Source organism: Lutjanus erythropterus, chromosome 9 (assembly GCF_056507025.1).
Source record: "Lutjanus erythropterus isolate fLutEry1 chromosome 9, fLutEry1.hap2, whole genome shotgun sequence".
In the NCBI taxonomy this organism is placed as follows: Eukaryota; Metazoa; Chordata; class Actinopteri; order Lutjaniformes; family Lutjanidae; genus Lutjanus; species Lutjanus erythropterus.
The window spans coordinates 15133000-15147468 of record NC_139325.1 but is presented as its reverse complement, the minus strand read 5'-3'; the positions used below and the strand labels follow the sequence as shown (position 1 = coordinate 15147468).

The window sequence follows — 14469 nt, the reverse complement described above, 5'->3', positions numbered from 1 at the left end:
GATAAAAATGCGGGGAGGTAGGAACAGAGGCAGGGAGAAAGTGGGAGAAGGATGGAGAAGCAAAAAGACAGCAAACAGACCAGATAGGAGGCAGGAGATTGAGAAAAAGAGAACCAGAGAAAGTGAATTTCGTGTCTTCCTGATAAAAGAGAGGACAGACTATAAGCCAAAGCAGTCTGGCTGACTGGGACACATGTTTCCAATAACATCAGATTGGCATCAGACCCTAAAAACCAGCCGTCCTCAAGCCTGGAGAGACTCGCAAAAACCTGTAATTGATTCGTACCCTTCCCCTCTCCTTGGGCTGACTTTATTTTTGCCTTTGCCCTCCTCTTGACCCCATCCAGCCCTCCCTTTTTATTCAATCCCCTCCCCTCCCCGCTTTTCGCCTCTCTAATTAGCTGCATTAGCATTTCACAGTCATTTAACGCTTTGCCGGAAGGAGCTCGGATGACCTCGGAAGAGAGGTTGGAGAGGGCTTAAGCATGGCTAATGCACAGATGCTCGCGTGTGAGAATGAATTTACACATGTACGAACACACACACATACAGGGAGACACCTGAGGTGACCAAAAGTACAACATCTGCTTGTAAATGGAGAGTAAGAATTAGAATAAGTAAGGGACACGGCATAACCAAAACATATAGAGGAGGAGGAAGACAAGAAAAGTCAATAACAGTTTTAAGGGGCAATATGTAGCAATCGCGTGTTCTAAATTAGTGCTGTGGTGCAAAAAGCGAAATGAAGCCATAGACGGGTTAGGTTAAATAGATTGAAATCCAATCCTATAATATGTGATCTATGGTTGAAGTGAGTTGTTTCTCCCAATCCCCTCCTCCCTAGACTCAAGGAAGCTCAGGCAGGCTGCAGGAACACTGCAGGAGTGCAAGAAGAGCACAATGTTGTGATTTGATAATAACAAGTGACGAGTCCTTCTCTGTAGGTTGATCAGCTGTTTATAACTGTTGATTGTCTGTCAATGTAAAGCTTAGCCTGTTATCCTGAAAACAAAAGCCTACTACTTTGAAAATACACACTCTGGAATTTGAGTCCAGTGACTGACTGCCTTATTGCCTACCAGTCTAACTCAGTTTAACAGTTATAAAACATCTATGCTTTCTGAAGGATTATTAATTATTTCTTATGATTCAAAATCATCATTCGGCAAACATTCAGCATTAATCTGAACTCTAATTAAAGTGAAACAGCCAAACAATAACATGTTATGGGACAGAACAGAAATTTGACAGATGGACACTGCAGCTGTAGCTTTGTTATCAGTGAAAGGAGTATTTCAGCTAAACATTTCTTTAATCTCTGATGACATATCACGGTCATTTTATGATTTATTACAGTAACTATATTATTTCTCTTTTAAAGATAAGGTCAGACAAGCAGAAGATGACTGATTTAAAGGTGATATGGGAAGATAAAGGAAAGTAAAACATGTAGAGCACAACAGGACTAAAGAAGAGAAGGAAAAGGGGAAGCAGGGATATAAAGAGTAACCGGGACTGCGTCGACAAGAAGGAGGAGAAGAGAAACACAGAGCTGGAGGGAAGCGTCTCCTGGGATCGCATCACCAGCAGCATTCCTAGCAGACAGGACCGATCTCCAATTTCCCCCCTGAAACAGGCTCTCCGCATTCAGCCTGAGAGCACTGCAGATAGCCTCGGCTGACGAAAGTCTTACAGCGGCACTGCAACACCGCCCAACTTCCCCGTGCGCAATCAAAACCTACATGTCTGACAGCTTGTATGCATAGGTGCATAAATAAATGCTCCGTCTGCATCCGTCAGATGTGAGAATGAGGCGGAGGGCATGACAGGGTAAGACAAAGAGAGTATGTGTTAATGGGCTGTGGGTCCTGTAGCTGTTTGAACGTGTGTGTGGTCTGCTCATTTGCATGCAAGTGCTCGCGTGCACATCGTCGCTGATGGCTGGCTGATGCGCGTTCATCTTTGCAGGTTTGCTGCTCATAAACAGGTGCTGAAGTTGGGACTTTAGTGGTTTACAATTTGGCCAGGAATATGAATCAAAAGTTAAGTTTGCAGACATCTGAAGTTGTAGGCACAGTTTGTGAATCGTACAAGAAATCATTCCACCTACCCATTCTGCATTGCGGTGGGGTCATACGTCAACGCCATACCACTCTGGGAAAAGAGATAAAGAGAGAAACACCTGAATGTTAAAATACTTTTCAATCACTTTCGTTTACTTTCTCAATGAGATTTTGACATGTAAACAGTTATTTGGAGGTGTAAACTGACATTAAAAATGCTTTAACAACATTGCTTCTAACAAATGGTCGAGCCAATAAAAGTTATGAACTGAGAGGGCAAAGATCAGCAAAGAGTGAAAGCAGAATCATTTCTGATGTAAATTAAACAATGAACACAAAAGCTTTAACTTATAATTCAACAATATTAAATAGTGAGTTAACTAGTGAATTGATGATGTCTTCAGTAGCACAAAAATCTCAAATGAACCACTTAAAAGGACTTGTGTACATTTAAATTACTCTGCATGATTGGGTGTGGCACTTGAAACTGTGCTTCTATTCAAAAATACATACAGATATTATAAAATAACCACAGAAAGGCCATTGCTAGAGATTTAACAATACAGTTCAACACACTCACAATATTTTAAAGTAAATTTGACTGAAAGCAATGAGAATAGAAGATTTTTTTTCTTTCTCGTTGCTCATGAGTCATTTAAATGTGCAACTAGAAGAGGTCACTCAGTAGAGTGCAGATCACAGTCAGGCAGGTTTTATGTAGGTTTCTCAGGGTTTTTCCAAAAATTGTGAATCAGTGCAATCCCAAGAGATCCTTAAACATGTAAAATCATAAATGTTCACAAAAGTTTAAGCTGATGGGTCCACTAGTATCACAAGATGCAGACAAGCTTCAGGTCACTCACACGATATAATATAATATAATATAATACTGATATATTGGCAGCCCTATCACACATACACAGACTAACACACACACACATGACTAATTGCATGATCTCCCACAGGCTTATGTCTGGCGGAGAATGTTCTCAATAAAACACAGATCAAATTTCTGAAATTGTTTGGACTAACTTTCCCCACATGTCACAAACACCACTTTTCAAACCAAATGTGGTAAATGCTGCTGTTCACTTCAGTTGCGCTTAACATCATGAAGGGATATTTGGATTTGGAGGTGGAATATGCACACACAAAGTCAAGAAAAAGATGCACTTGGTGGGAAACTGACATAAATCCACACTGGATGTTATAAACCGCAGTGACAGCACATCTGCTTACGTTGAAAATCCTTCAAATTCATTGAAAATGAGCAGTTATTCCCAACTGCATGTGTTTGTGAACGCACAAAGCAGCAGAAATGATCTGGAAGAAAATGAGAGAAATGGGAGTTGTTGGTAAGTTTTGAAATCAGCCTGTCTTAGCTGTCATACACACAGTTGGTGCTTGTTTACACAGCAAACATCTGTACTGTCAGTCAGGGAACTGGCAGTGGCCAAAATGCACCAAAACCACTCAATCAGTCAAAATGAGCCCAAACTTTCACTGAATGCAGCTTGCTCCAAACACATGCACATGTCACAGTTTGGGAGTCAATTTTAAATATTTACTTAATATTGCACTCCAGTTTTCAGCTCCATTACACATACTGTCAGCATTTTGTAACTCAAATTATTATATGTTATTACACTGCTTTGTTAAATACTCCATTCTGATTGGTCGATTAAAGCATCCTAAGGTCTGTTATTTTTGAATGAAGCTATGAATGAAGGTCAACTTTATTGTGATCATACATTTTACAGAGAACAATTACACAGTCAAATTCAGACCGTTGCTATAGACGCACTTCTGATTATATACTCTGAAGGAGCAATGAAATCATTTTTCTCACTTTTTAAAGTAAGCATCTGTGGAAAAAGCCAGGTGAACAATGAACAGGTCATTATTGCAAAATAGACCTCTTCAGAGAGTTTCCTCCATCACCCTGCCAGGGTTTATTTTGCAATAATGACCAGCTCACTGTACATTATCCCTTCCATATCGACCCATGACACATCGACCCCATTTACACCGGGTATTAAAATGTAATCTGTATCCAGACATGTTGTCAAGATAAAGAAAAATGCAGGTAATGGAAGGTGTAAATGCACACATCTGGAGGTAGTCTAGCTTGCATTTTGTATGGGTCTTAGGTAGGTGTAAACGCAATCTGTACAATGTGTTAGAATTGTACACAACATACTATTAAAGTCTACCTCCCGTCATGTTCTAAACAATAAAAACTGCTCTGCATGAAGTAATAAATCGTGTCTGATATGTTTCTTTTCTCTGCTACTGGGGGATGGAGAGGGGCTTTGGCAGGTTAACAAGACAGATGCATGTTTGTCATTTTGCTAACAAAGGGGACTGCACTCTGCCTTAAAAGTGCCTACTGATTATCCGTCTTCTCTGTACCATGAAAACACCAAAAGATGCCTTATTCAACAGAACTGCACTGAAAATTAAAGCAATTCTAGGGTGGGCAACGTATGATAAACAGGAAGAAATAACTGTGCGCTGCATTCATCTGTGCAGCTGATCTGTTGTTAACAAGGCATATATATTATCTAGTCACAGAGTAACCTACATGCCAGCACTGCAACACACAATATTTTTTATAGAAACATAGCAATAAGTTATTGTATTACATTTGCTGAGACAAGAGAGATAACAAATGACTAACAATATGTCATAGACAGCATTTCACAAAGTTTATGAAGTTCCCCCTGACTGAACAACTCACTAAACTATGTGATGTTTTTAAGGGAGTTTGGGGTTGATTTGCCGTCAACTCAAATCTTAAATCTCAATCTCAATGAGGATAACAAGTACTCATTAAAATAATGTAAATGCAAAGGCAAGACCAGATTGTTTCTATGTGAGACCTATATCTGAATAATATATCCACATATCAATCCCATTTAAATACCAGGTGCAAAGGGGTGACTGTTACATCCCAGCTGTAGAAAGTACAGTTCTCTCTCAGTTCAGCTCCACCTGTTACAGGACTCAGTTATTACTACACTACTACAGTATAAATGAATAAGATACCTCTGCATTCCAGCTCCATTGTAACAGTACCAGCTCTAACTCAAATCTACAGAGTGTATTTTAGTTGCTAAGTATTCTTTGTCCCTCCTCCTCTTCACAATTAAATGTTGTCCCTATTAAGTCAAGTGTCATAAAGTGACATTTCTCTGTTTTTTGTCTCTGTCTCACTTTCTCTATCATGTTCAAATGAATGAGATTATTTCTCACTGCTGAGCTTTGAAAAGTATCTTCATCCACTTGACTGCCTCTTGGCAATATTGAAACAAACTTGAAGCAACAATAGTGTTTTCAGTCCTCTAATCTTTTTTCCTTCACTATCTATCACTCTGTGGTTGTCCCCCCCCTCCTCTCCTATCTGCAGCCCTTCACAAGTCATTTGTACTTGTTCTATATTCCACACAAGTTGCTTCTTTCCAAATTGGCACATGAGTTGAAAGTGTGCCCTAATGATGAACTCTGCTGCGATGTTTGGTTTTTCCCCAAACACTGTTTCTAGCCAGGACTGGGGGAATATAGACTGCAGAAGCAATAAAACGGAGTGCCAGACATCGATGACATCAAATAGCGAAAATTAATCATTCCAAAGCCCAGGATCATTTTCATACCGGCTCTTAAACAAACATCTGAATTTAAAGCAGGTAAAAACTTCATTACACATACACAGGAATCCTCATTTTCACCTTGAGCAAAATTTGTATTCACAGCTGGTTCTCTGTCGATCTATTGAATTGTCTTTTTGAACTGAAGATTTCTGAGCCAGAGCTGGAGGAGATCAGTTCTGTGAAGCATTTTGATGTTTGCATTGTTTCCTTCATCTAACAGCAGAGACTGGACAACATTCCTCGCTGCAGCAGGACGCCAGCATCAGCGCATTTAACTGTATGTTTAGACACGTGTCACATGTGTTGCCACTTATCTAACTCTCTGTGTGCATTCAGACATGTATCCTCATGGATGAGTTATTAAATGGATCTACCGGGAAAACTCCTGGAACCAAAACATCTGTTTGAGGGGACTGTTAACATCTCAAAAAAACAAGAAACACCCAATACACACACAAAACACCTTCTAAGATATGCAAAATTGCCACAAAGACATGCAAACAACTATAGAAACACAAAGTAATGACAGAGACAAAAACTACAAACATGACCACAAAGACACACAAAACAGCTACAAAGAAATGTGAAAGGACACAAAGAACTACAAACACTCAGTTGGCTGCAAAGAGAGACAAAATAACTGCAAAAAGACAAACAACTACAAAGAGACAAAATGATTACAAAAACCCCCCACAAAATATCTACAAAGAGAAAGAGAATGACTACAAAGAGACACAAATCAACTATGTGAGATGCAAAACAACAAACATACACAAAACAACTACAAAGAGATGCAAAATAACCACAACGAAATACAAGCCCTGCAAAGAAACACAAAAGAACAACAGAGACACACAAGACAACTACAAAGAGATGCAAAATGACCATAAAGAGACACAAAACAACTACAAAGAAGTGCAAAATTACCACAAAGATACACAAACAACACACAAACAGAGACACATAAAATCACCACCATAACACAAAAAACGCAAAAAAGATGAAAAATTTTGTAATCGAGTCTAGTGTAAGGATGTGGTGGGGTATTCTGCGTGTGTTTCTCTGCACACAGGTTATATGTGTGAGTGATTGTGTGTGTAATATGTACTCACGCCATGGCCCCAAGGCCAGACTCATTTAGGTGTGAGGTTTTTTGGGAGATTAGGGTTGGCTGACTGAGTGTGCAGACGCAGTGAGGCCCCTCAGAGCACATCCACGGCCAGATGTCTCTATAAGTCTTTCTGGACTCTGAGATTTGGCTCCGACGAATGAATAAACCTCTGAAGAGATGAGTTTTTCCTCAGCTGGGCCAAGTGGGGCTTGTCAGGACAAATGTGTGAGGGATCCCACTGAAAGCACTGATCATTTATTTCTAGTCCAGCTGACAATTCACAAATGTTGACAACAGGACACAAAAAAGAATCACTAACACTGGGGGCCTCTAGTCTAAAACTGCAATCTGTGCCTGCTACACACACACACACACACACACGAGTCCTGTTTTTTGTTGTGGCAGCTCTCATTTCAGCACACAGTTGTTTCAGCCTGGTTCCATTTCATTTCACTTCACAACCCTGCTCTTTCCCAACCTCCATGTAATGCGAATATTGGGAAACTGTTAAAAACTGCACTCGGTGTGTGGGTGGCAACATTATTATTCACTTTCCCTTGTTCTGTAAATTAAGGCTTTGGTATCGACACTAACAACTTCTGAACTCTCTGCATTGTGCAACAGTCAATCTGCTTTCAATCCGCTGCACAAGGTCTCATTTCTTCTGAAGATGACAGACTGGAGGTGGGAGTTTCAACAAAAGGAAAACAACTTGGCATTGGGGTTTTGAAGACTTGGTATTTTAAATTCAACAACCTTTATATATGCCAGCTTTCATACTGTCAGCAGCATCTCTATTTCGGCCTACAGTATGTTATTGGAAATGAAAGCTGATAATGATGCCGTAGGGGGGCCTGTCAAGCCATTGAAACTTGGTTAGGAAATGTGAAAAAGAAACTGATGTCAAAGGAATCATCAGCCAGATATTTATAGTTTATGAAAACTATTACTTTTTAAACCTGCTTTAATGTTCTTTGTGTTACATCTGAGGACACTGAGCTGTAACACGCTGCAGTACAATCTGTTGTGCTGTATGCAACGGTTTGCAGTGATGCTGCATTCACAATGGCGACTAAGTAGAATAACCCCACTTGGAGTTTTGCTAACTTAAACTTAAAAGTCCTCTCAGTAGAAACAGTGTCTGTTCAGACCTGATATTTCCATGCGTCCATAGTTGATCCAGTCACAAGTGGAAAGCTCTACCTGTACAGGTGTGAACACACCCAAGATGCATTTGAGATCTGATCGCTCAGACCACATTCAGAGGTGGTGTTGGCTGACCACTTTCTTTCAGCAGTGTGAATGCAAATGTGTCCTGAGTGACACTTAAAGACTGCCTACTCAAACAACGTCTTCCAAGTACATAATTTGTTTTATTGTAATGCAAATTACGCATTTGGGCTCTCTTACCTGCAGTCGATGTTTGTGAGCACACTAGTAACGCCAAACTCCCTTGAAAACGGCGTTATTTTGAGAGTTGCTGAGTGAGGAGAAACTTCATAAACTTTGTGAAATACTGTCTGTGACACATTCTTAAGTATTTGGGCCTTCTTGTAAATTAGGCAAATGTTATACAATACGTTATTTATTATATGTCAAAAACATTGATTGTTGAAACTGTTGTGCCTTATTGTAAGTTTGGCATTAAATGCAATAGACTGTGTTTTATTTTGCTTGTAAAAAAACATTGTGATGCTGAGGAGAGCAGACAGGACAGATACTCCTTGGTGCACTGGAATGCACACATTTACTCTCTCTGACTCTGGCAGTAATGCCTTTCTTTGTCTGTGATGTGAAAATATCAGATGTCCATACTGTCAGAAAAAGTACAAGTGAGTGTTGTGCTCATAGTTCACTTAAAAAATGCCAGTGCACCATGGAGCTTCTCGCCTATCAGGCTGCTGACAACGCAGGTAAAATATGAGGCTCACTGTGGGCTGATAGAGGAGTTATGTGTGGCATTGAATTAAAAAAAAAAAAAGAATGAATAAAAGACCATAACGGCAGTAGCAGACATTCAGCTGACAAAACAGCCCTTGTGTTTTACATTATTTACATATAGAGCGGAGAGGAAAGATCTGATCACAAGTGATCATTCGAGATGCATTCAGAGGTGCATTGTAATGCTAGGTGTGAACTCGCATACTGTCCACTTGGGATAGGATTACGAAGGACGCATGTTAATACCAGGTCTGCACAGACTCACAGTGTATTCATTCTGACTGTGAGAAGTGAGAAGCTACTGTAGATTTAGGAAATGTCCGCTGCGGTATAATTCTGCCTGAGGAAAAGTTCTTTGGTGATTTCTTTAAAGTGGCAGAGGGTAAAAAGGATCATATTTTAATAAAAGATTGAAAGACGTGGTCCTTGTGTTGCAATTTGGCTTTTTTCATTTGAATTTAATGGAAAAGCTGCTGTGGCTGCTGAAGGCGACCTTTTTACGATGGGTACTGGTGATCTTTTTTTGATGATTAAATACACTTTTAAGCCTCACCTCTCCTTCCCGTGTCCACGGTCGGCCATTCTGGGGATACTTGACCTGGGTCTGTCTCTTCTTCTGGCCTCCGTCAGCAAACTTGCACAGCAACGGCTCTGCTGGGGCTACAGAGTGAGTCAGACAGAGAGGGAGACAAGGACAAACACAGAGATGGATTAATCATCCTCATGGAAGGGAAAAGTAAAATTTCATGCATTAGGTTAAGAGTTATTTCAAAGATAAGATTTAAAGACAAGTTGTCATGCTGTGGCTTAAACAAAAAACATAACATAAATCTATTGGACCCCAAAACAGCACTTCAACTCTTACATTTATCTCCTCCAACCCTAATCCAAACATCTAAACAACAGCAGTTATCGCATGATCTCTGCAACCCCTACAACCATACTTCGACAAAAGCAGCCTTGACGTGGAAACAAAGCCATGGGCTAATCATCAAAGCATGGTGAGCTCGGTTCAAACGATGAACCAAACAGGCATACTTAATACGCTAAATAACTGCACACAGCTTGACCCCGGGCAATAGACTGCGACTGTTATTGCTCCAAAGACAACATGGCCCTTTTCTGGACCAGAGAAAGAAGAAAGCCTTGATTACAAATAGGATTAGCTGAGTGTGACCTCCCATACAAAAGTTCACCACACCCTAACTTCAACCTGATAGGCTGCGGACTCATACACCGCCTACAGCCTTGTGAAATGGCAGGAAGTGGCTGGATTGGGGCAGGATTATCCTAAAGAAAAAAGGCTTTGTTCCGTATCAGTTTATTTCATTTTAAAAGCATATCTTTGTTAGAAAGCAAGAAAGCGTGAATAATGGCTTCTATTTCAGGGAAATGCTTCAGCAGCAGCATGACTCAACAAACATAATAAAAAGTATTATCCCAACATGAACCAGGACACTCAGCTAAGACATTTGATGGCTTGTGTACACAGACAGTCGACAGATAGTCTTCTGTTTAATGTGATCTCTGAAGCTGGTGTATTTCTTCTTTCTCTAGCAGTTGCTCAGCGACAAGCACGCACACATTTGTAAACATGTAAACTCACAAACAGCCATTTATTCTGCATACCCACACAGAATGAACAGATAATGGTCTGATAAAGATGATGAACCACAGAAATAACTGGAAGAACATGATACATATTTTGTCATCATAGATCACAGCACTGCCCTCTTGGGTATACTGTTACCGAAGCATGTGTACTTCCTGAGATGTCATGTACAGCTAGAAGATGTATAGATATAAAACAATGTTTACATGCTATACAGTTAGCAAAGGTATATAATGTGTACTGTAATCATGACACTAACTAGTTCCTGATGTTTTGTATTTTCATTTGCCTGTTTGTATGTTTGTGTGTTGTCATGGACGGTCGTTGTTCCTGCTCTCGACTGCTCTTGAGGTGAGAAGTCAAAGACCCTTTGAAAATGACCGTGCCAGGGGTTTTCAAAGTGGGAGGCAGGATTACTTGGGGGGGCTACAGACAGTTTCAGGGGATGCTCAGTGAATGGAAGTGAAGAAATATTACATTACTTCATTAGTTATTAAAAGGAGATCACATAGAGAAACCTAAATATGTGTGATTGAGTCAAAGAGATGGTCCACACATACAGTAGTTTTGGGGAGTTTTATTGATTTTCACACTTTCCTAGAGAAACTAATAAATGTCTTTGGACAGACCTTATTTATGTATTGGTGTATATTGATGTTTTGTCAATATTAGACTAACTTGACTCATTTGGCATCCAGGAATTTAACAGAAAGTAACAAGCAAGTAAACTATGCGTGGTGTAGGGGTGTCCTTCTCCAAGCTTTGTGTGTGGGGAGGCCCACACTTTCAGACTTTGAAAACCCCTGCCTCAGGTCATCCAATTTCTTATGATACCAGTATCACAGTAGCTTTAAAACTGAGCCTGCTACAGGCTCTGAAAGACTAACAGATGTAGCACTCACACATAACCAAACACATGATCCCCTCCAGGCTTACACCTGCCGAGGATAATGAAACAAAAACCTTCACTTCACTAAAATGTATCTGGGACTTTAAAATTCAAAATCTATACCGACAACCCAGCACTTATCTTATGTCTTATACTGAATTGAGATGCCCTCAGTAAGAAGTGTAAATTAGACAATATTCACAAGACTGACTCACAACTGCTGAAGATGCATAGCAACAAATGAAGCGCAGCAAATCATCATAACAGTATGTTAAAAGTGAAAGGCATTTAAATGCCATTAAGACACTGCAATTATAAAGCCCTAAACTGTAATTGCCGCACTGCAACACGGTCACACCAGCAAGTGTTCTGTTCATGTCCTGATTCAGTTTTATAAAGACACCTCTTAACCCTGAAATTGAATAAGCCGCCTACTTTTATGCATTGCCTCTCACTTGTAACTTTAATGCGTCCACCAAGGCATGTTTGAGTCATTGACTGCATTTTAAAAGAGGCTTTTAGCTGGCACTCTTGTCTTATTTCACTGGCAATGATTTCACACTGCAGAGAAAGTTAAATTCTCATCACTGCGTGCTGTGTAGAAATAAATAAGTTCTTAGAAGACACAGAATGCTATGAACTAGCAAAGGCGCTATCATCATGCCGGTACTGATTCACGCATTATGAATGCCAAAATAAACGACACAATTACCTCGCCTCCTTCAAGAAAAATGTTTCTTCATCTCAGTAAACTGAAAAATGAGAAGAGGTGTTCTCAGCGGAGAAAAGTGTTCAGAGCTCAAGGTTGAGACGGGAGTTATTTGGAATGCCTGGGGCCTGGATGGGTATACTTCGAAAGGTAAGTAGACGAAGAAACACAGAGCTGTGTGATTATCCAGCATTTAGCAGTACTTTGTCATTATGATGTTTTAACTTGATTTCTATCTGAATAACAGGCCACACAGCTGGGCCTCTGTTATCATCCCTTGCCTTTGCTATTCATCTTTCTCAATCACCCCCCATCTCTCTCTTCTACCCACACTGCTCCATGCATTCATATACATTTGGTAAACAGTCCAACTGTGTAGGTGTGTGTGTGATGTGTGTCTGTATCGCTGTGTCTCACCACAAAACTCAGCGTAGTCTCCTCATGAAAAACAAGAGCTTGGCTCAGAAGCAAGACGAAAATGGCCCAGATTTACATCACAGGTGATGAATGTTTTTTAAATGAGACCACAGAAACAGAGAAGATACAATGTGGTGAAAGAAACATGGAGCACTTTAGCTGAAGGAGTTTATTAAAGGTAGAATCAGTAGGATTTGTTCAAGCTGTTCATAAATGCACACATTGAGTTCTGTTCTTTTAAGGGTGTTGACCAAATTACATTGGTAGCGTGAATTTTCAATGTCTTATTATTTTCTTCATCACTTTGCCTGAAACCTTAGTATGAAACCAATAGTATGTGAATTGCAGGCTATTTCCGGGGAAATAAACATTATGCAAACACTGTGGTAGTGGTGACAACAACAGCATAACAGGAAGGATATCACATGTCTCAATCGTACATGTCGGAGTTAAACGCCCTGGTGACAGACTGACAGGCTGAAGGCTGTAGGGGCGAGTTTGAGTGGGTGGAGTTTGTTTGTGGTGTGTAAAATGTCCCAAATAAATAACAAAATGTTCTAAATTCTTAACAATGTTGAAATTGAGAAGTTTTGATTTTTTTACCAATGAAATGAAGGGCAATCCTGCTTGTGTGTCCACTGTATCAAAGGAACCATGACGATTGAGCAAATTAGCCCAATTTTGCATTAAATACCATACCATGTTTGAGACACAATTTTTCACACACCGGGTGAAAACTATGCAAACTTACAGAGGATGTAATGAATGGATGCAAAAGAGAAATGCAGAGGAAGGAGAGTGAAAACTCCAGAGTACTTGTTTCCAGAGTGGCCACTGTCTGAGTGCACTTAACTGTGCTGAAACTATTGTTTTTGCTTTTTGCATTCACGCCACCCTGACAATTCCTTGGCCATCTGAGAGTATAATCCCCAGAGCACAAGGTGTTTTTGGCACTTTTTGTGAATTTCTGAAAGATTCAAGATTCTTTATTGTCATTGTTGCAAGACAGCATTACAAAATGGTTCCTGGGGCTCAGAAACAGTTCCTGTGGTGGCTACTACGCTGCTTTCACAGCAAGTGAATACAACATGTTGGCTGAATGTGGAGCAATTTGAGTGGTCCAATTGCTGGCTTACATGTGTGATGCAAATGTAAAAGCTTTCATGCCTTAGGTTGAATGAATATATGGTAATAATGGGTGATAGAGAGATGAAAAAGTATTATTATTTATACAGAATAGTTGTGACCAGTTAGAACCACATTAGATTCAGAAAATGCTAAAAGACGCATCTGTCTTGGGCAGAATTTAACTGTCAGGTTTATAGCTAAAGGAAAGGATGTATTTATGATCCCATACGTTTAATGTTGTGTATCCTTGCATGTTAAATGATTGCTACTTCATAAGTACAAGAAAATATGTGTCATGAGGACACATACACACACATGCACACATACATTGAATAGAGACTTAAAGACAGCATCTGTGTTGTGTTGCTGTTTTGTTTCACTGGTGTGACAAACAGAGAAAGACTCATTGTTGATGGCTGACAACTTGTCAAGTTTATAGTCAGGACACTTTCTTCTCTGCGTCTTCTCTAAAGCACCAGAAACTGAGAGAAGAAACTCCTGCTGATCTAAAACAATTGTTTGTCCTTGGTATTTTCATGAAAAGGAAACCTCTGCGTTTGGAATTGAATCTGTTATTTTTGTGCACCAGGCTTATCACACAGACAGCAAGAGGTTTGTGTTTTTGGATTGAAGTGAGATGAAAAAAAAGGGACCATTTATTGTTAGAATTAGTGATGCAAAAATGAAAAGTAACTGATCCTAAGAGAGCAAAATAAAATTAATTTAATGAAGTGACAGATGCTGATGAATTGCAGGCTAAATTTAAAATGTTAGTTTACTTTTCCTTCATTAACTTGCTTGGTAAGTAAAGCATTGGATATGATAACAAGGGGCTTGTTAAAAATGACATACAACCACAACAACAACAGGAAAGCCACTGGCCTTATTCCATTTTGTATAATATAGTTGGATACATCTACATACACACATAAAAATTCACATATACAAC

General features: G+C 39.7%; 1 protein-coding gene across 2 annotated transcripts in view; it reads right to left on the bottom strand.

Moving 5' to 3' along the window:
- The window catches only part of LOC146321200 (RNA-binding motif, single-stranded-interacting protein 3-like), a 174733-nt gene that overhangs the window by 25493 nt on the left and 134771 nt on the right, over positions 1-14469 (bottom strand). For both annotated transcript variants that reach the window (XM_084726256.1, XM_084726255.1), the window contains exons 7-8: positions 9319-9425; positions 2111-2154 (exon numbers count right to left, since the gene is read on the bottom strand). In XM_084726256.1, the coding sequence (XP_084582382.1) occupies positions 2111-2154; positions 9319-9425 (151 nt within the window). The remainder of the gene's footprint in view (positions 1-2110; positions 2155-9318; positions 9426-14469) is intronic.